The 22,006-nt window shown below is 37.4% G+C and overlaps 1 protein-coding gene across 1 annotated transcript in view; it reads left to right on the top strand.

Moving 5' to 3' along the window:
- The window catches only part of LOC145239799 (protein arginine N-methyltransferase 7-like), a 57,908-nt gene that overhangs the window by 10,193 nt on the left and 25,709 nt on the right, over positions 1-22,006 (top strand). Inside the window, exons 4-8 of the mRNA XM_080103358.1 lie at positions 708-816; positions 5,032-5,144; positions 7,990-8,222; positions 10,476-10,659; positions 20,128-20,258. Coding sequence (XP_079959484.1) covers positions 708-816; positions 5,032-5,144; positions 7,990-8,222; positions 10,476-10,659; positions 20,128-20,258 — 770 coding nt within the window. The remainder of the gene's footprint in view (positions 1-707; positions 817-5,031; positions 5,145-7,989; positions 8,223-10,475; positions 10,660-20,127; positions 20,259-22,006) is intronic.

Here is a 22,006-nt window from a genome sequence, read left to right as displayed (position 1 = left end):
AAAGTATGGTGAAGTGATCTGATCAAAAGGCTCAGATTTCATGAATATTGTATGATTTTTTTTCTCCATAAGCTTATATTAATGTGTTTAAAATCATGGATATTCCTTTATAATTTTCACTTTCAATTTGAACTTTATGCGTGATGTAATTTGTTAAAATAATATCGAAGTGAGTAAACTAGTTTTCATTAACAAGTAAATTTTAGTTTGTTAAGAACTCTGTAGGATCAAGCTGTCTGGAAGAATTAGAGGCCAAAACCATCCAAACATGGAAATAAGATGATCCCTGATAAGAAATTATATCATCAAGGAAGAAAGGTGATTTGCTAAACAATAATTCACTGTTGAGAAGTGATACTAGATTGATAGAATTTAAGATAGTCTAGGAAATCAGAAATATTCCTCTCTGTGATATGACTTTGTTTTGAGACTCCAAGAAATGAATGATCTATTTCACACTTGAATGGAATTCATGTTTTTCTTTTTATTCATAAAGTTTTTCATAATGAGTTTTGATTTCGGTTTTCCAGCCGTTTGACATCTGTCCCACTCATAATCACTGACAATCCATGGATGCCCAACAACATAGCTCTGATGAAAATGAATCTACACATGAAGAGACAAAAAGGATAAGGATAATGAATTACTATCTAACAGTCCTCAGTTGCTAGCCTGACAAACATATACATTTCTTGCTTTCTTTGTAGGCTTTTACACCTATGGCGGAGTGTGCACGAAAAGTGATTAAAGAAAATGGATTTCATGATAAAATCCGTTTGATTCCAAAACGGTCAACAGAAATCACTGTTGGTGTTGGTAAGTATATTTTGTAGAATATTGAAAGAATGGCGGCAAAACTGGTGAAAGGATATACAAGATGTTTGGGATAAATTTAATAGTTTTGGGAAAGGAAAGAAAGAAACATATCTTTGCCAATAATTGAAAGGGTAACTCTTAGAGTACCTTTTAACAAATACAGTTTAAGAAGCTGATCTGAGCCTTCACCAGTAGGCGAGATAAACCTGGAGTATGTGGCTTTTGCAGTGTCTTTGAATAATGCCTAAACACCAGTTTGATATTGGTAATCAGCTCATCCTTGAAGCTGCAGGTGGATCAGTTTGTTTTTCTCAACTCTTTCCCACCTTACACATAATACTTCATAAGATTGCAATTGGGTAAGTTGAGTGACTAAATGTTTGTATTGGTGAAATCGAGTAAATTCTCAGACAGCTACTTTTGGGTTATCTGGAGGTGTGACATGAAGCTGATTTCTGTTGTCACACGTGTGGTCTTCCTACAGTCATTCTCCAACTAGCGCTGGACAATAATGGATAGTAACTTGACATAGACATCTAAATTTTCAAAGATGTCATGGCCTTCACTTGAAACATGCTCAATGACTATCACAATTTCAAAAAAACTTGGTCTTCATGTCATGTGGGACTTTGTACAGACTGTAGGCTAGCCACCTGTTTTGTGTGTTGTGCAAATAGTCTTGCATGAGAAAAAACCTTGGTGTTTGATCTTGTTGAGGAATCTTTTGGCTTTTAAGCCTCAATGTTGATAAGTTGACAATTGCAACTCTTGTATAAGGAGTAGTTAAGATATTCGTTCAACACTTTCTTCAAAGTCGGTAATGCAGTGTCCATCTTTCTTGCTATGGTCTGCATTGCCATGTCTGGATTTTACTACCCCCTCTTTGTTTAGTTTTGTAGTGTGAGCAGTCAGAACGCCTTCATTCTGCCATTGATTTCACATCTCCATGGCAATACTTCAGTTCACTTCTCACAGCTTTCAAGGAGCACTGAGCTGCACTTAAGATTTCCAAATTTTTAATCGAGCATGAATCATCATAATGAAAGCCATTCTCTTCCAATGCTTTCTAATCATCTAGTCTTCAGCTCTCTAGACATCCTCTACAACAGAGAAACAACTATACATGTCACTTAACCACTAGTAAATGCTTCAACTGGTTATGAAATTAAAGAATCTAAACAAATTAATCGAATTTATCTCGAACCCACTGTACATAAACTCCTTACAGTCAGACCTAAACAAGAAATTAGCATTAAATTACACAGGAAGAGAATGGTTGATATGCCATAAGACAAAATGAACAAAGGTTATCTCTGTATTATGAGACAACTTGTATGCATATTTCTTGCACAAATGTAACTTTGATAATTACACATTGAATTATTATTATTTTTATTTACTGATGTATTTATGGATATTAAAAATATACTAATGTAAAATAGAACAAAAATTTTTAAACTCCATTTACAAAATTAAATCCATCAAAATGCGTTTCAGTTTCTACATAAACAAATAAGCTATTTTAATATTCTAATAGTTAAAAAAAAAAAAAAAAAGAATGAATAACTTTGTGATCCTTTGGAATTTGAAAGTATTTAAAATGTCAAGTAGAAGTTCATTTCTGTTTTTAAAATCATTGTAAATCCTCATGTATTTAGATTTAAAGCTTTGGAAACTATTTCCATCCAATAATCTTACAGAGGTTCAAATAACATTACATAACAAAATAAATCAGAGTTTTATAATTTGGTTCAATTAGTACACCATACTGTATACCGATACTCTATGGCTGACTGGGATAGCTTCCGTACATTCATATCTGATTTACCCCTGAACTCCATGTTTAAAAAGGAAGTGTCCTCTATAGTATCAGATCTGACCGAATGGTTAATTGTAGGCATAGACCAATTCATACCATCTAAAAAATTCCAACAAAGACCTAACAGCCAGCCATGGTTCTCCCCAGAATGTGCTGCTGCTATCGTGCACAGAAATCATTTTTTCCATAGCTAGCAACTTAATAGATGCACTGAGACTAAAGCTGCTTTCAGGAATGCCAGCAACCACTGTAAAAGAGTAATAAAAAATGCAAGAGAGCTATATGCCCAGTCTGTTAAATCCAAGGTAGCTGATCAGTGGCTTGGTTCACACCAATTTTGGCAAATAACAAATAGGATCCTGAACAGAAGTGTGCGTTCTATCCCAACCATTATCAATGGACTAGAGGTCATCTCGTCAGCATCAGACAAGGCCAAACTATTTGCAAAGAACTTTGCAGCTAATTCTACCCTATGGGACGAAGGCCATCAACTCCCCATATTTCCTCCTATAACACAGAACACGCTAGGTAATATACAAATATCCGTGCATGAGGTCGCCAAGCTAATCAAGAACCTTGATTCCAGTAAAGCAACTGGCCCTGACGGCATCCGAATTATAGTGTTAAAAAAGCTTCAACCAGAACTTGCTCCCATACTTACGAAACTGTTTAAGCGCTGCCTTAAGGAGAAGTGCTTTCCGACTCCCTGGAAGACCTCATCAGTTTGCCCTGTATTTAAGAATTCAGGTGATAAGTCATCTCCCTCTCAGTACAGACCAATAAGTCTCCTGTGTGTTATGAGTAAGTTGGTGGAATCCATATTAAATAGAGAAATAGTCAACCATCTCAGCAGAAACAACCTTCTTAGTGACACACTATGGTTTCCACTCTGCAAGATCTACCGTAGATGTGCTGACGGTTATATCTCACAGGATTAGTGAATCTCTTGACAAAGGCTTCCTTTCTAGGGCAATTGCTCTTGACATATCAAAAGCCTTCAACAAGGTATGGCATAAGGGTCTACTTCACAAGATTTCCAGCTACAGTATAACTGGAAATGTTTTCTCAATCATTAAATCATTTCTCTCCGATAGGCTCATAAGAGTAGTGGTAGATGGAAAAAAATCAGAGGCCTGCAGTATTAATGCTGGAGTCCCTCAGGGGTCAATCCTGGGCCCAACTCTCTTTCTGATCTACATCAATGACCTCCCTAAACTCATACTTAAATCATTCGTTGACATCTATGCTGATGACACGACCATCTACGGCAACACATCAAAGGCTGTAAATGACAAAGTTCTTTCTGATTCTCTCTCCTCTGATCTTGAGCGCGTGGTTCAGTGGGGGAAGACGTGGCTGGTTACCTTTAATGCATCTAAAACCAAACTCCTATCCTTACATCATCAATGCTCTGATCCCCATCTGGCATCAATTGGGATGGATGGCTCTCGTCTGGCAGAGGCCCCGTGTTTTGACAAGCTTCTGAGTTTGACCTTTACTCCTACTCTGAAATGGAACACGTACATCAAGTCTGTTGCCAAGGTCACTGGAAAGATGGTGGGATCCTTCTACCGCTCCAGAAGATATCTAATTTCTGATGCAATTCTCTATCTATATAAAAGCCAAGTACGTCCAAGGATGGAATACTGCTGCCATATCTGGCCAGGAGCTGCTAAAAACAGCCTATCCTGCTTTGACAGAGTACAAAATAGACTTTGTGGCTTAGTGGAGGATGCCCTTTTCTCTACCTTGCAACCTCTCTCCCACAGAAGAGACGTTGCGAGCCTTTCCTTGTTTTATCGTTATTTCCATGGCAGGTGCTCGTCTTAACTCCAATCTCTGGTCCCCCCCTCGCCGATCTTTCACGAAAAACACCCGTCTAGCCAAATCCACTGTGAAAAATTTCCCCCACTCTTTATCTGTGCCTAAATCAAAACGTGGATTCCATGAACAAAGCTTCTTTCTTAGAACTGCACGCCTGTGGAACTCTGTTCCGTCTGCCAGCTTCCCACCTGACTACAACTTGGACGTGTTCAAGTCCAACGTTAACAAATTCCTAATGAACTGCCCCCTTAAGTAAACACTTCATCAAATCTCCACACTAACGTAATGTACTTGCAATAACCCTTATCCCTGAGTGGCTTCCAGGCCTTGATAAGTGGTGACCACTGTGTAAAAAAAAACAAAAAATAAAATAATTCAATGGCCAAATGATATAAAAATTAAAAGTAAGTTTGAAAATCTGATTAAAAAGAAAAGTAATACATGATTTGGTAAAAGAAATAAATAACACAGAATAAAAAAAAAAAAAAAACCCTAAAAATAAAAAGACTCCCAGGCAAGAAGTACATTTCCTTTTAATTATTTTTTGAAAAACAACGGTTTTCTCTTTTCAGGAAAGGACATGCCTCAAAAAGCAAATATTCTGGTCACAGAAGTGTTTGACACAGAACTAATTGGTGAAGGAGCTCTAGGCACATATTCTCATGCACTTGAAAATCTTCTAGAGGTAAAAATTAAAAAACTTCTGATAATAGAATTGTTATATTTGACAAAAGACTTTTTCAAGTTATCTGTTGAGTCAAACTTATTTCCATTGGAAATATATCTTAGATAGTTTTTCATCTTGTTCTACTCAGTTGGTGGGAAATTTAAGGCAAGATTTTGCCTCTTATTTGATGCAATCTACAGGCTGGTTAGATGATGTTCAATGCAGTTCTGATAACTAAGCAAGCTTTTTAAACCATAATGATTTTGTATGTTGGGTTATTGTTCTGATGAAGTCAACAACTTTCAGTCTATGTTCAATGAACCAGGCAATGGTGCTGCAAATTAGTTTTTGCATATGCTCTAATTATTTCCTGTGCAATATGCGTGCTTTCTTATTGTAATGGGAATAATTGTACTTTTTGAGTTATTTCTTTGTAACATCGTTTGATATGCACGCATAACAAACTGAATAAATTCAAATTCTTTTTTTTCTATCTTTCTCTTCTGACACAAATAAAGGTTGCTATGTGCTAAGAGAATAGTATATTCATAGCATGTGGCAACCAAAATGATGAAGTGGAATATCAAATATTCTTACTTTATATATATAATCTAGCTGTACCTACCTGGAATTACCTGAGATGCAGTCAAGTAATTTTATTTTTTATTTGTTTCCACATTTTCAAACTTAAGATAGACAATTTCTATTATAGTAAATTTAAAAGGAATAATCCCACTTGGTGATTTATATTTTTGGTGATTATTTAAAAATGTTTGACATAAACGATTGTTTTGACTAAATACTTTTTTAATAAATTGTAGCTTAGTACATTATTATATTGCCAATAATATGGTACAGCAATGACAACATTGGGACAGATACATTGAGAGCATTGCCAGGGCTGCTGTGAGGGCTCTCTCTACCGTACTAGAAAGTTACTTACTCCTGAAAGTATCCTGTATTCCTACAAGGCCGCCATTCGCCCATGTATGGAGTATTGTTGTCACATTTGGGCTGGTGCACCTGCTACTAGTCTCTCACTCCCGGAAAAGGTTCAAAAGAAAGTCGTCAACCTGATAGTTCCCGAACTGTCATCCAAGCTTCAACCTCTGCTTGTTGCATCCCTCTGCTTGTTCTACAAGGATTTTAATGGTGGATATTCTGATGAACTACAAGCCTTTGTACCCCTTCGACGTAAATACCCCTGACAAATCTGACAATTAGCAAAATCCCACCCCTACACAATAGAGATCCCTAGATGCAAGAAGGCCTTCTACTCTAATAGTTTCTCCCCCAGAACTGCTAGACTCTGGAACTTCCTTCTGGGTTCATGTTTTCCCAACTGTACTGACATGCAGAAGTTCAAGTGTAACGTGAACAAACATCTTGCTGCTCATCTCCCTACATAGTATCCCTGCAACTTATATCCCTGATAGTAGCCCCCTACATCAAAGTGGCACTGTGCCTTGTTTGGGGTGAAAATGGAATAAAAAAAAACAGAAAAATAAAATAAAAAAACGGTTAGACAAAAGCAAAATTTGATTTGTCAGCTTAAATGCTATTTAGGCCTAACTTTCAAAATCAGACAGAATCTTTATATGTTAGATTTGGAAATTGTCTTTCTATCCTCTTTTTATATTTTCCTCTTATGTATACCTAAAACCCATACCAATGATAAATCACCATAACTGTTCATAACCAAATCAAATTGGAATTGATATCTAACTTTGTGGTATCGATTGATTTTCCAATCTATTCACTGAACCTTGACTTTCATAATTTTAAATGATTTGCTTTTTATTAAACTGTTAAAAATGTGAACAATAATGGCATAATGTCTCTGAAATGATTAATCCAATTCAATCAATGATGTATACTTCAGAGAGCTTTGTCACATGCTTGGGAACAAAATTCTATCCTTAGATTGATTATTTTCTCATTCTCATCACATGTGCGGTTTAGCAGATCATACCAAAGTATTTGCTAAAAGAGTCTGATATGTATACAGCTTGTTAAACCTGTAAACTTTGTTTTTAATTTTCATTTCTCACTGGAGCTAGAATGACTTTCTGCAAAGATGAGATGGTCTCTCTGCCACAGCATTCATTTGTTCATGAATTTATAATATAAATCTCACCTGTCTGTTTAAATGCATGTATGTTTGTATGTCTGTCTAAAATTTTCGACAGAGGCAACAGATTTTCACAAGATCAGTATCATTTTGGAGTTTGACTCTTCGGATGTCAAATATCGAAAAATTGGCCAACAACATTAATTCCTTCACCCTCAACTGGGCACTTTTTCTACAGGGATCGGTCACTTTTTTTCGCTGATATTTTCAAGTCATCCCCTCTTTTCGATTGTCTAGCCTTAATTTTAAACCTATGTCACTTCCGGTTTGGCGATGGGTACAACAACAAAGATGTTAGGTTTTTTTTTTTTTTTTTTTTTTCACATTCTTTGCCTCCTTCGTGATATGGGTTCAAGCCTGCCTACTACCACTTTTTTTTTTTTTACTCAACACACGCCTCCAAACACTCAGGCAACGCCAGGCATCCAGGTTAGTTTAATATAAAAGAAATTGTCACAGGAACTACAATTACCTATAAAAAAATGAAGGGATTTTTTGTTTAAGGTTTACTCCTCTAGATCTGCCGTGCTCTGTAATCAGAACAGTATGAGTATATGCCTGATGTGCATGTCAAAAAGACTTAAAAATGTAATTTTGAAACTACATTCTAATTTTTTTAGATACCACTAAACACTCCTATAAGACATAAGATCCTATGTTTTAACATAGCCATAATATCCTGAACTTTAACTGAATTCAGCACAATTTTTATGTCTGCATTTTCTTTTTCAGCCTGATTGTTCAGTTGTTCCTCATTCTGCAAGTATTTACGTACAACTTGCCCAATCGGAATTGGGAAGGTGTTGGAATGAACTTCAACCAATCCGAATTGATGGTTTCCCTTCTGTGGAAGTGCCTACAGAAATGCACAATTGTGCCGGTGCATTAACTCTACATGATTTACAACTCAATCAAATTTCAGTCGCTGATTTCCAACCTCTGACCGAACCAGAAAAGGTATTTGAGTAAGTCTCATTTTTTAATTTTTTTTTTTATTCAAATCCACTGAAGAAATTTAAATTTATATCAACCACAAGGCTGAACGCAGCATGGGTGAAATTTTCATTAGCTGTTGCCTCTGATAAGGTCACGAGTTCTCCTTCTCTACATCTGGGGTAAGTTATATTGGGAGCGTCATGTTATATGGCAGTGAATGTTAAGCTCCCACTTAGATTTGTCTTACTGAGCTAATGTGCAGTGACAGATCCATGATTAGATGGAGTTGCAATCTGACTAAACTCAACATCTTAAGTCGGAGGATTTACTAAAACCAGTACATTTGCTCAGAATAGTAATTGACATTAGATGTATTGGTTATAGCCTGAAGCATTTATCCTGAATAAACTGCTGCAGAAACATAGATGTCTTGAATCGTAGGAAAGTTGGTAAGACAAGTGATAAAACAAAATTATACAGTGTGAAATTTGGAGACTATTGACCCACTGAACTGTGAAAACTTGAGACTGTGTTCGTAAAATATCAAAAAATATCTGAACCATAAACAAGGAAAAAGTGATGTGAAATGAATAGAAGAATCATTAAATCACAGACGTCATTACTAGCATGAGGTAGAACTTAAGAAGGGGATGTTGTTCTCAGATTATCTTGATATCCATTCTAGTGAATGAAATACATAAGATTTTAGTAATTTGTTATCTTTTCCCTCTGTACAACATGAAAAGACATTGGAATCGTCGGAAAATCTCTAACATTCCAGTAATTATAGGAGCAACCGGACTCCTGAAAAAGAATATAAAGAAAATAACTGGTAAATATACCCAGTGAACTAAGTGCAAGACAAATAGAAGCAATTTCACTTAAAGGGACGGTTAAAATCTTAAAAAGATCTCCTGGTTGGAATGTATGAGATAGCTAGTGAATGTTTGGTATCTGATAGGATCCCAAACATTCATATCCAGCAAAAACAAAATAAAATTGAAAAAAAAAAAAAAAAAAAGAAAAAAAAAAGAGAAACTTATGAATTCTGTATACTATTATATTTAACAGTATATTGAACCTTCAATAAAAACATTTAATGAGATGTACAGACTATTTATAGAAGACATGATAATGCAGAAATATGCTGGTTTGTAAGAATGAATATGAAAATGAGATGCAGGCAATTTATTTTTTTAATTATTATTTTTTTTCAAATTTTACTTGCTTCCAGTTTTCACTTGCTATTTTGTTATCTTTTCCCGGTCATCTCTAAGCCAGCATCCTTGGGACACTAATTTCTACTAAGGTTTCATTTTGCTCTTTCTTGTCCCAGCTAGTGTGTAACATAATATGCTATATCACCTAGAGTCACAATTTCTTTGAGCACAAGAAATATGTTGGCACATGTAACAGCTGTGTTTTGGTGGTATTCATTATTAAGAAACTCTATCAATTGTGGTGTATCTCTCTCTCTCTCTCTTTTTTTTTTTTTTATAGTAGTGGCATTTGTTGTGCTTCTTTTTTATCCCATTATTCGTTATAAGCAGCTGGGTTGTTTCTTTACCCCATGATTCTGTAATAACAACTGAAATAGTGTAATAATTAAAAACACCAACCACATTATCGCTCTATGGCATCAAATCATTATGCTTTATTTTATGCAGTATACTGTAGGATTACATATGTATTACACACGTAAGTATTAAACTCCTCCTCTCCATTCCTGAATATGGAAGAGGGATTCAGAAAACAAACACCCAAATTTGTTCAGATCACAGAATGATTTTAGTAGTTCATTTTGCCATCTTGATTTCCTGTCCTGATGACTCATTTTTGTTTCAACAAGTTTCTTTTATTTCACTTGAGAGGATTCAAAACTTGGGTACTTAAATTGCACAGAAAGTGTTCTTATTAGTCCAATAGTTGGTATAGATTCCGTGTTTTTATGTCTTTCTGTTTGAATCTGATTTTCATGGACATAGTTTTAGATAATTGCTACGCGGGTTTTCCCTTTTTACTTATATGTGCATATCCCTTTATAAAGGGGAGAAGTGGTGAAAAACAAAAGGAGAAGGAACGGCAGTAGTCTGTTTTGTATAAGCTCATCTTACCAAGCCTACTATAAATATAGATATAAAATTTTAAATGAGGTAATTTTAAAATTATAGTTATAATTTCTTACCCAGGATAGGTATTCTAGATTATATAGACTTAATGAAGATTGTTTAGTATGCAATTTATCATTGTTGTTCTATATGCATTTTGTTTTGATTTTGTAGCTTTGACTTTAGTGGGAAGAAAGAATTACTGTTCAATGAAAGAGTAGTCAGTCATATTGAATCAAAGTCAAGTGGAAATGTTGATGTTATCTTTATGTGGTGGGATCTGAAAATGGATGAAGATGGAGAAATTCTTTTAAGTTGTGCTCCTTATTGGGCTCACCCTGAAAATCGTGAGGTTCAGGTAAGTCCCGAAAATATTTTATTTATTGGAATTTACTCAGCATCAGTTTGTTTGTTTCTCCTGTTTTTGTCATAAGTTTTTTTTGTTTTTTTTTTATCAAAGTAAGATTTGTTTTGCTATCTATAAAAGTTCTAGTTTGCTTTTGACTATGTACTTCAAAAAAAATTTATTTCTTAAAATATTTTTTTGCTGAAAGTTGCTCCAAACAAGGTATGAAGCCTCTTGATGAAAGAAGCTAGTCATTTTGATGTTATTCTCAGAACGTTTCAGCCGATGTAACCTCCAACCTTTTTAAAGTATATCATGTCAAACTCCTGAGTCTATATGGAATTTTGAACTGAACACTTTATTTAATCCACAAGGGTAAATTGTTCTCATTCAGTCAACCATGACCAAATGGAAATCTTTAGAAATTTTTTCATTTAATTGTTAGTTAATATTGCATGAACACATAGCACAACAAATAAAGATATTTAGTAACAATCAATTCTGAGTTTTATGGATTTCAAAGGTTTGCCTTACTATAGATGATGCTAAGAAAGAAAAAAATTAAAATTAAAACTGTTGCAGGGAGTGGGTGAAAGGTAAGTAGGTGCCAATTTATGTACAACTAATGAAGTAAACACAAGTATAAGAGCCAGATACACATCCTAAAATGGAGTACTGTTACCACATCTGGGCAGGAGCTGCTTAGTGCACCCTATCCTGCCTTGATAATTCAAAACCGGCTTTGGAATCTAGTAGGTGATGTCCTTTTCTCTTCCCTGCAATCTCTTTCCCACAGAAGAGACGTTGTGAGCCTGTCTCTGCTCTATTGTTATTTTCATGGCAAGTTCTCGACTGAACTCCAATTTATGGTTCTGCTTGCCAAACTTTCACAAAACACTCAACTAGCTACTACCACTATATATGATTTCCCCTGCTCTCTATCTGTGCTTAAATCAAACGCAGATTCCATGAACAAAGCTTCTTTCCCAGAACTGCCTGCCTGTAGAACACTGTTCCGCTGGCTTGCTTCCTAGTTGAATACAACATGGTAGCCTTCAAATCCAATTTAAAGAAGTTCTTGTTGAGCCATCTCCATAAATAATTAAATTATACCCAATTTACACCATTAACAATTATTACACCTTACATTCATTAATCCTCATCCACGAATGGCTTTTGGGCCTTGATAAGTGGTGACTTCCAAGTAAAATGAAGGAAAAAAAGGCAAGGAAAGTAACAGCAAGAGGAAAGAAAGATTACAAACACAGTTGATTGGTTAAATACGATACATATCATGTTTTATTTTCACCAAGTCAAAATAGTAGATGGATATCAGAAAAAGCCCGAAGTGAGAATGGGCATCTTGCAAACTTGAGAATTCTGCGTCCCTGACATAGGGTGACATGCCTCAGGTTAATCTCAGTCATATAGACAGAATCTGATGCTGGAAACTGGGAGCCGGATGTTGACAAGGTATTGGATGTTGACTAGTGCTGGGACTGGTAGCTGGATGTCAATAAGCACTGGAGCAGGTAACTGACTGTCAGTGAGCACTGGTATGGGTAGCTGGATGTCAATAGGAACTGAAGCTGGTAGTCAGGCATCAAGGGGTGCAGAAGCTCGTGGCTGGAAGTACTGGAGCAAGCTGGAGACACTGGAAGCAGCAGGAGCAAACTGGAAGCTGAAGTGTTGGATGCTGCAGGAGTCACTGGCCGTAGCAAGGGAGTCTTAGAAAGCAGTCAGTAACAGAGAGCGAAGTGTATATTACCTTAATGTAATTTGTTTAAAGTTACTCCTGAAAAGAGTTGTTTGAATCACAATTATAGTTTGTGGTAGTAATGTCACCCCCTTCAGCTGGTCGGTTGAGACGATCGTCGACCTCAGAACTCTTCCACTCCAATTACGGCAGCCTGAAAACTACCCGACTCTGGCGGTTTGCAGCTCACTATTTTCGTCCTTCCAGTGACCACTGCCGGTGATAATTCTTAGCCGTTTTAATGTTGCTGATATGGGGTAGTGACAGAATTATCAATTGATCGTCTAAATTTATACTCTGGACCTGTCGTTGTGTACTCACTTACCGGCGAACATCGCAGATAAGAGAGCCGTGGATTTTAGTGTGGTGAAGAAGGAAATTAAAATGATTCCACACACGAATAAACAATTAATCTGGGTTTATTCACAATAATAATGGTCTAATAATATTTCAGAGTTTGAAGGAAGTTGGCTGTAGCTATTTTAAAACGGTAGCTTGTGACTCGAGTTCGGATAAGTTTTTCGGCCATAGGAGATACGTGTTTTAAGTCAAAAGCCCTCTCTGCCCGACTTTAACACCATCTGAATTCGCCAAAATCGAATTCTCTCTTCTCCTTCTCTTCCCCTCTTTTTTCTCTTCTTTTTTTTTTCACTGTGTTCGAGGAATATATACATATCCATCAATGCCCTTTAAACATCACGAGTTTGTATTTGTTTACAACAAGAAAACTTGCCTGTCATCGGCTTTCAAACCTTGTTTTCTAAAATAAACAACCGCCTGTCATTTCATCTCGAATTCTGTGTTTCAAAATAAACAGCCAGCTCACTCCAAACTCTGACCGTTACAACAATAAGTATCTCTTGACATACTTTTTCCTTTGTGTGTTCTAACCACAGAGTCATTTGATCGTCCTATTGTTTGTTCTTTTTGCTCTTTCTCTACAACGGCATATCAACCCCATAACCTGGTTACATACCTCCCCCACTTAAAAGAAACAATATTGGACTCAATATTTTTTCTAACCCACTTCTTCTTTCTGGGCCTTAATACCATGGCTCTTTGTGGTTTTACAATTTATAATAGTTCATTCACATGCACATGCAAAAAGTTCTCTTTTAGAGTTTAGCGTTTTTCAAATCTGCTTTCAGTTCATACGATTGTCCATAAACCTCATTAATTTTTTTTTTTTTTATATATATATACACACACACACACACACACACACACATACATACATACATACGCATATACACATTTCAATGCATGCAACTATTTAGTCAATAGTCCATTTTTCCTCGGATTTCATTCCATGGCTCTTTCTCGCTTATCCGGCTTCTTCACATATGCATCTCCAATGTTGGTAGGCTATTAGATGTGGGGTTCACTGGTAATCTTGATTGTACCAGATTGATCAGGTCTGGTGTTTTTATCAGAAACCACGGTAGCGTCCCTCACTTCATGCTCATCCCTATTCATTTCAAACAACGAATGGACTTTTCCTTTTAAGCGCTCTAATTGAGGGTTACTCTCGTCCTTATCTATTTTATTAGCATCCTTTCCAGCCCTTAGGAGGCTATTGATGTAGCTAACTCTCCTTTTCCCATACACTAGAAAAGCTATTATCATTATCACGACCAAGATGATTATTGTAGGATTTAACCATTTACTTACTTTTTCCCATCGCCATTTTTCTGGTTCATTACCATCCTTCACTGCTCGTAACTCATCTAATAACTCGCTCATATCGATCTTTCCGTCCAGTTTCAAAAGAGGTGGAATTTCACGAGCTTCTATCTTCGGAAATTCCTTAGTGATAGGTGTCCATACCTTTGACCAATTTACACGCGGTATTCTAGTTAATGACAGAAAGTCATTTCTTCTGAGTTCAAACTTCTCTTTAAATCTGTAGGACGGCAAGATCTCTAGAGTTGGGCCAAACGCTGCGCAACTCATAGGTAGATTTATAATGGTCATAGGTGGATGAATAAGTATTTCTCCTTGTTGCCGTCCCTTACAGACTTTCGACAACTTCCGTTCACTAGTTGAGGCAACTGCCCAAACACCATCAGATAGATGTATAGCTTGGGGGGTTAGTATATTAATCGACACCTCTGCTCCACAATATTTATCGATCCCCTCCTCATTACCTTGGAATAATTGAACTACGCATAACTTGTGTCCGTTAGTTGCATAGATGGGACTTTCTACTGCACAAACTCTTAGTGCATTCATGCTACACGCTAGTGCTTCGCTAGGTGACAACACTATGAATTTGGTTCGGGCTGGGTTAAAAGCTATTCCTTCGGTTTCAACTTTGTACCTTGCTACTGCTCTCCTCTCAGTGACATTAGTAGGAAACGGTATCGGTAAATTAATTACGTTAAATACTTCGAAGTCGCTATTTCTATCCAATAAAGGTAACTCAACCATTACGTAAATCTTATCATTTTGTAACATCATAGCACAACTCAAGGTTTTATAATATTCCCATAGACTCTTCTTTGGATCTACTGGTAAGTGTAAAGTATGTGGCAAGTCTGCCTGAAGCATCCCAAGTATTGTTTTTAAGTCTTTGGGGGGTATGATGCTCGGTGACATGTGCGCTAATGAAAGTAAATCTAATTGTGTCCTAACATGTTCCATTGCCACTGTCAATAACTGAATTGATGAGTCGAGTTGGTTTGTCATCGTCATCAGTTCCAGTATTTGCTTAGTTACAGCCTCTACCATACTTATTCTTCTAGCCATAAAAGTCAAACTTTCGTTTAGGCTGGCGACTGTATGGGATAGCCAGTTTATTCTTTGTTTATGTTCTGTCAGTTCGTATCTAGTAACGTTCACTATTGATAAGTTTTCCTCTATGACGTGCTTTATCTTCTGTTGATTTTCCTCTAAACTGCTTATATGCCTTTCTAATACTTCTGTGTCACTCTCCGATACGGTCCCGAATAATACGTGTAGTGCTTTACCTACGAAAGGAAGTATAGATCTCTTTCTAACTCATTTTTGGGTCCCATCTGCTGCTAGCAATCCAATATCCCTAAAATATCCTCCAATGTATCGGAGTCTTTGTTTCATCTTATCTAACCGTCCTCCTAGTGATACAAATAACGCTGTATTAGAATTTATCCCAAGTTTTGATTGATTTTTTTGCATCTGCAGCTTTAAGTGCGCTGCTAAGTTAATTCGTCTTCTAGTTCCATTTGAACCTTCCGATACGCTCTCAGATCAATGACGAACGTCAGGATTCACTTAGAATGAGTAATCGTTACCTCGCTGGTCTTCTTAAATACCGTACTGTGTGTGTGGCGTAACGCTACTGTCAATCCAACCATCACCGCCATCATCATTATTAGACGCCGCATCCTACAAATACACATAGTAACGTTCCTTTACTATTTGTTCCATTTTATTTTTAGTCACTCAATTCCAGTTCCATAAATAACTTAACGAAAGAATCAGTTTCATCCTCTTCGTCTTCCTTATCCTCTTCATCGCTATTTGTAACTTTCCCCGTTTTAGAGATAACATTGATAGGTCGTCTTACACTGCTTCGCAAAAGTCTAGGTCCCCTAACATCGCCTATTACCTCTGGGGGCTGTGTCAACGAAATCGCATTGCTCTCTGATTCTTCAGCCCTATTCTCATTACCAACCTCTCTATCTCTCAGTACCGATAGTGGAATATCATCTTCAGATTCCCAACCTTCTGAATCTGGAGGCGTAGTTGTTATCTCTGGTAGCGAGTCGGTATTCTCTACCTTAAATTCTAACTCTAACTCCTGTTCATCCGCTACCTCATCAGCCCACCTATCCGTATCTTCCCAATCTCCTTCCGGATCTATCAGGGTGGCTTTCCTTACAGGTCTATCTGTCTGTATATTAGGCATTTTCCACTCCCTAATATTGGCTTCACAGATGTCTGACGCGTGAACCCTCTTCGTTCTATTCGTCAGTTGATCCCATATTTTATATGTCACTGGTCCCGTTTGTTTTACTATCCTATAGTACGGTTTCCATCTAGGATCTAATTTTCCTTTTCTAACCTGTGCTCTGTAGTATACTGGGTCGCCAACGTCATATGTTTTCTTGACCCTTCCATCATTGACTCTTTTGTTACGTTTTTTTTCTGTGCCGCCCTAATCCCATCTCTATCCTTATTCGAAGGATTCTTAACCTTACTTTTCCTCTTTCTACAACTGTCCCACAAATGCCCGCTCTTCCCAAACCCCTGGCATGTCTCCTTCTTCCTTAGTGGACAGCTAGTTGCTCTTTCCTTACACTCGTCACACCGTACGAACTCTTTCGCCTTGCAACTTTGAATTAAGTGTTCTTCACTGCCGCACTTAAAACACTTAGGCCTCAGCATGCAGGCCCTCTTTGGATGTCCCGGGTGGCCACAGTTGAAACAGTGCACCCCGTCTCTGCACTGGTAACTATGGTGCCCCTCTTTTCCGCAATTGTAGCATTTTAATTTTAAAGCCCCATATATGCTTTTCCGGACATTCTTATCTCTCCTAGGGGTCACCCGCCCTTTCGCTACTGGGGCGACCCTAACTAGTTTAAAGATTTCTTTGTTGAGGTCTTCCTGGGTTTTAATTTGGTTCTGGGTGGATTGTTTCTGTCCTTAATCCTACATTCATGTGCCCTGTGCCCTTCTTTCTGGCAAACAAAGCACAATAGACCCCTTTTAAAGTTAGGATGGGGTATGTATCTTCCCCCTACCCTTAGGTCCCGGTGTTCTGGATTCGTGGCTTCTTCTTCCCAACTCTGAAGCTCAGGGCACTTTGCTCGGATGTGTCCTCGTCGACCACATCCGTAGCAGACCTTCAACCAGGCTGTCTGGTTCTCTAATTTTCCTAATCTCAGGAGAAGGGCTTCAGCTCTTCGAGCCTGTGCAAAAGCCTCCTCCAACGTGTTAGGCTGTGCCCTTGCCACGTCCTCACGCAACAGGGAATTGCTCAAAGCGTCCGTGAAGAACTCTGCCAGCTGGGCCTGGGTAGCCGGATCATTTCTCCGATCTTGATCTGGGTAAGCTACCTTAGCGAGAACGCTCATATGTCCCTCTAGGTGAGCGATGGATTCGCCACCCCTCTGCCTCACACCTACCAGCGCTCGAGCTGTCTCCGTTCGGCTCGAGTGACTGCCGAAGTGCCGCTGGATGTCATTTTCAAACATCTTCCAGTTGGTTTGGGGTTTGTATTTATCCAAATACTCTCCAATCCATTCTGAAGCAGCATCCTCGGTATAGTCGTATGCCAGTGAAATCATATCGGCATCCGACAGGTTATAGATGCGCCCTTTCTTCTCTATTGCTTTGAGCCAGGGTCCCAACTCCACAGCCAAACCGATGAACAGTGGGACTCTGGATCCCGTTACGTTAAGTTTTGGGGTTAGCCGTCCCCCTTCTTCAATCCTACGCCCTAACTCCTCTACAGACCTACCGTTTTCATTGGTCATGGTAGTAGTCCTAGCAGATTATGTATTAAATAACAATAGACAAAACAAAAAAAAAATATATGCGCTCTTTGAAAAAACCCACAAGAAGTCCAAAAACGAATACCGAAAATACAAAAGACAGTGATAAGAACGAAAATAAGGTGGTTTCCTACCTGATCGCTGAGATGTTGTTGGTTCTGCGCTGCTTTTGTTGACTCGCTTGTTGGGAGGTCCCACCTGTTGTAAACAGTAAACCTCCTGTTTTTTTTTTTGTTTGGTTTTGAATCCGTCTGCCTGGTTAGCTAACACACCTTCTTCCTGATTTCGATAATCCTTGGTCAACGGCCACCAAATGTCACCCCCTTCAGCTGGTCGGTTGAGACGATCGTCGACCTCAGAACTCTTCCACTCCAATTACGGCAGCCTGAAAACTACCCGACTCTGGCGGTTTGCAGCTCACTATTTTCGTCCTTCCAGTGACCACTGCCGGTGATAATTCTTAGCCGTTTTAATGTTGCTGATATGGGGTAGTGACAGAATTATCAATTGATCGTCTAAATTTATACTCTGGACCTGTCGTTGTGTACTCACTTACCGGCGAACATCGCCGATAAGAGAGCCGTGGATTTTAGTGTGGTGAAAAAGGAAATAAAAACGATTCCACACACGAATAAACAATTAATCTGGGTTTATTCACAATAATAATGGTCTAATAATATTTCAGAGTTTGAAGGAAGTTGGCTGTAGCTATTTTAAAACGGTAGCTTGTGACTCGAGTTCGGATAAGTTTTTCGGCCATAGGAGATACGTGTTTTAAGTCAAAAGCCCTCTCTGCCCGACTTTAACACCATCTGAATTCGCCAAAATCGAATTCTCTCTTCTCCTTCTCTTCCCCTCTTTTTTCTCTTCTTTTTTTTTTCACTGTGTTCGAGGAATATATACATATCCATCAATGCCCTTTAAGCATCACGAGTTTGTATTTGTTTACAACAAGAAAACTTGCCTGTCATCGGCTTTCAAACCTTGTTTTCTAAAATAAACAACCGCCTGTCATTTCATCTCGAATTCTGTGTTTCAAAATAAACAGCCAGCTCACTCCAAACTCTGACCGTTACAACAATAAGTATCTCTTGACATACTTTTTCCTTTGTGTGTTCTAACCACAGTCATTTGATCGTCCTATTGTTTGTTCTTTTTGCTCTTTCTCTACAACGGCATATCAACCCCATAACCTGGTTACAGTAAGCCCTAAAAAGGGCTGTTTGAACTACTCCTTCTGCTAAGTCTCTCGGCTGCTGGACTCAATCAACTTGATTGGGTATGTCAGTCACAATTCAGGAGGTTCTTTGCTCTCTACTGAACTTGCTGATTTGCCGAGAAGATGCTTGTTTTATGTAATAGGTGATTGTGTTGATAAGCAGACAAATGGCTATAATTAATTTTTAGTTGGTTTTCTTACAGGCAAACATTTCTGCTGTGTTTATTGCGTATATATTTTATTTTCCATCCAAAATTAAAGACGATTATTTTTGTTTAGTTCAGGAAAATTGAGTTTTTTGTGTTTTTTCTTTGTTGTTGAAGAAAAGTAATGGTCGTGACACATTTTGAAAAGTGTCAGCTTTCTGCAGACAAACAAAAGAGTGATGATGAGGTTGCAACACTTCTATGGCTGACAACCCAAGAACAATTTACCACCATGGATTAAATAAAGAGTTCAGTTCAAAATTCCATATAGATTCCAGAGTTCAACAATATGCACGTGAAGGTTAGAAGTTATATTGTCTAAAATGTTGTAAAAAAAAATAACATCCATAATGAAAATAGTAATCTAATAAAATTAAAATGGAAGATGAGGAATAAAAGTTATATATAACTTTATTATATCATCAGAACAATAAGGAAAAGTTAAAGGTAAAATTAAGAAAAAAAAAACTCTTTAGGCCATGGCATTTCGAAGCTAAATGCTTCTGATCAGAAGAGAGGGGCCAAAATTATACAAAATGCAAATATAGAAAAAAATTATATTTAGATATGAAATGAGAATGAAAGAATAGGATAAAATGGAAAATAATAATTAAAAGTAGGTACAGCATATAAGGGTAAATAGGAGGGCTAGCATATATGCAGGTAATAGTACAAAAAAGATTAGTCTTGTCGTGTAAATAATGTAAATTATCAAACTTCATCTCAAAATTTACAAAACCTGTGTCTGAATTGTTGTAAATTGAACTTGTAAAATGAAAACTGTATGAAATATTTGCTATTTTATTTTTGTATTGTCTTTAGTGGCGAGATCATTGGATGCAAGCTATTTACTATCCTTTTCAATATATCACAGTTGAGGAAGGTGATAGAATTACTTTAACCAGTTGTCATGACGAATATAGTTTGTGGTTTGATGTGACTACTGATGAACAGTAAGTATTTTGGATTATATTTTGTGTCGATCACATTAATATTGGAATCATGTAGTCGTAAACATGTTATTTGGAGATGAAGGATGATTTCTGCCAAATGACATTTTGTTGCATACCTGCAACAATGATGTCCACAATAATGACTATAGGGTGTTCAGGATAAATTTGAACTTTTTTTAAAAACTTCTTTGAAGTGTTTAATAGCAGTAAAGTGCAATGGATAGCTGTTTTTGCGTCCTATTGGTAGGTTTGTAGAACTGAAAATCGTGAATGGCTGGAAAGCATTTTAATATTGGAAAAGAATGATCTACAGCATTATGACTTGCAACAAATTAAAAACTTTGGAAATTGTAGCTTCTGCTCAGTGTTTCTTGAATACCTTGACAGCTGTGACATGTAAGCTGGAGAATTGTGATGGAAATGTTGAAGGAAGGATCATAGCAGGCTTTCTATGTTCATACAACAAAAGGATGCATGGTCCAAGTTCTACCTCAAGGCTGTAGTGAATGCTTGCGTGGCTTTGAGTGAGCTGTATTTGACAAAAAATTCTTTAAGAGATTTACTTTGAATTTGAAGAACACATCAATTATTGGCCAAGATATGGCATTTTTTCTTGCCTTCCCAAAATGTGTCAAATTTATCCTGAACACTCTGTATAGTCTCTATCTCAGGGATTAGGGGCAACAGTGTACTTCCAGATCTTTTACTCAAGTTCAGTAACTTGAAGGAGATGACAATCAACTAATACTCACTTAATCTTAACCATTCGAACCATAACCAATCATAATTCAAATTCTTTAGCTGCATCATCACAACATGGTTAAAGTGCTCCCATCTACCAGAGTCTTGAATTATTAGATGTATCTTTACAAAAGTCTAAGCTGCAACTGAAAACTAACTTCAAAACATTCCTATTTTACAAGGTCAAATTAACCAATCAGCTATCTGCTTATCGTAGGTTATTCCAAAGTGTATAACTTCTCAAACATACCTAATAACTTGTTCACACATCAATCATTCAGCTTGATAATTCTTCTGGGATTCTCCTAAATTGTTCTCTTCAACCATCTCTGTTAAACTTTAATGTCAGCAAATACTCCAGTTGGCATTCAGAATCTTCTGCAACTTGCTCAATATAAGTGTGATGAGTTCTTCCAACCAGTCTTTTGTCACATAATGAATTCTATAGGAGCATGTCCATCACAGGTTCTGATTTACTTCTCCAAGAGTGATCATTGGGACTGAATTATTATTATTTTTTTTTTTTTTACTCACTTTCACCCCAAACAAGGCATTTTGCCACTTGGGCATAAGGGATTATGAATTGGGACCATGCTTCTCTCTTTACATCATCAACATTCTGATCCACATCTGGCATCAATTGAAATGAATGGCTCTCGTCTTCAGGAGGCCTCAAGTTTTGACAAGCTTCTGGGCTTGACCATTACTCCTGATCTTAAATGGAACACGTACATCAAATCTGTTGCCAAGGCCGCTGGAAAAATGGTGGGATCTTTCTATCGATCCGGTAGATATCTCACTGCTGATGCAATTCTCTTTCTATATAAGAGCCAGGTACGTCCAAGGATGGAATACTGTTGCCACATCTGGGCAGGAGCTGCTAGAAAGGACTTGTCCTGCCTTGATAGAGTTCAAAATAGACTTCGTAGCCTCGTAGGAGATATCCTTTTCTCTTCCCTGCAACCTCTATCTCACAGATGAGATGTTGCGAGTTTGTCTCTGATGTA

The sequence above is a fragment of the Euprymna scolopes genome, chromosome 1, assembly GCF_053919585.1.
Source record: "Euprymna scolopes isolate OS-2025 chromosome 1, ASM5391958v1, whole genome shotgun sequence".
NCBI classification, from domain to species: domain Eukaryota; kingdom Metazoa; phylum Mollusca; class Cephalopoda; order Sepiida; family Sepiolidae; genus Euprymna; species Euprymna scolopes.
The sequence above is the reverse complement of the archived record's forward strand: the minus strand, read 5'-3'. Positions and strand labels throughout refer to the sequence as shown.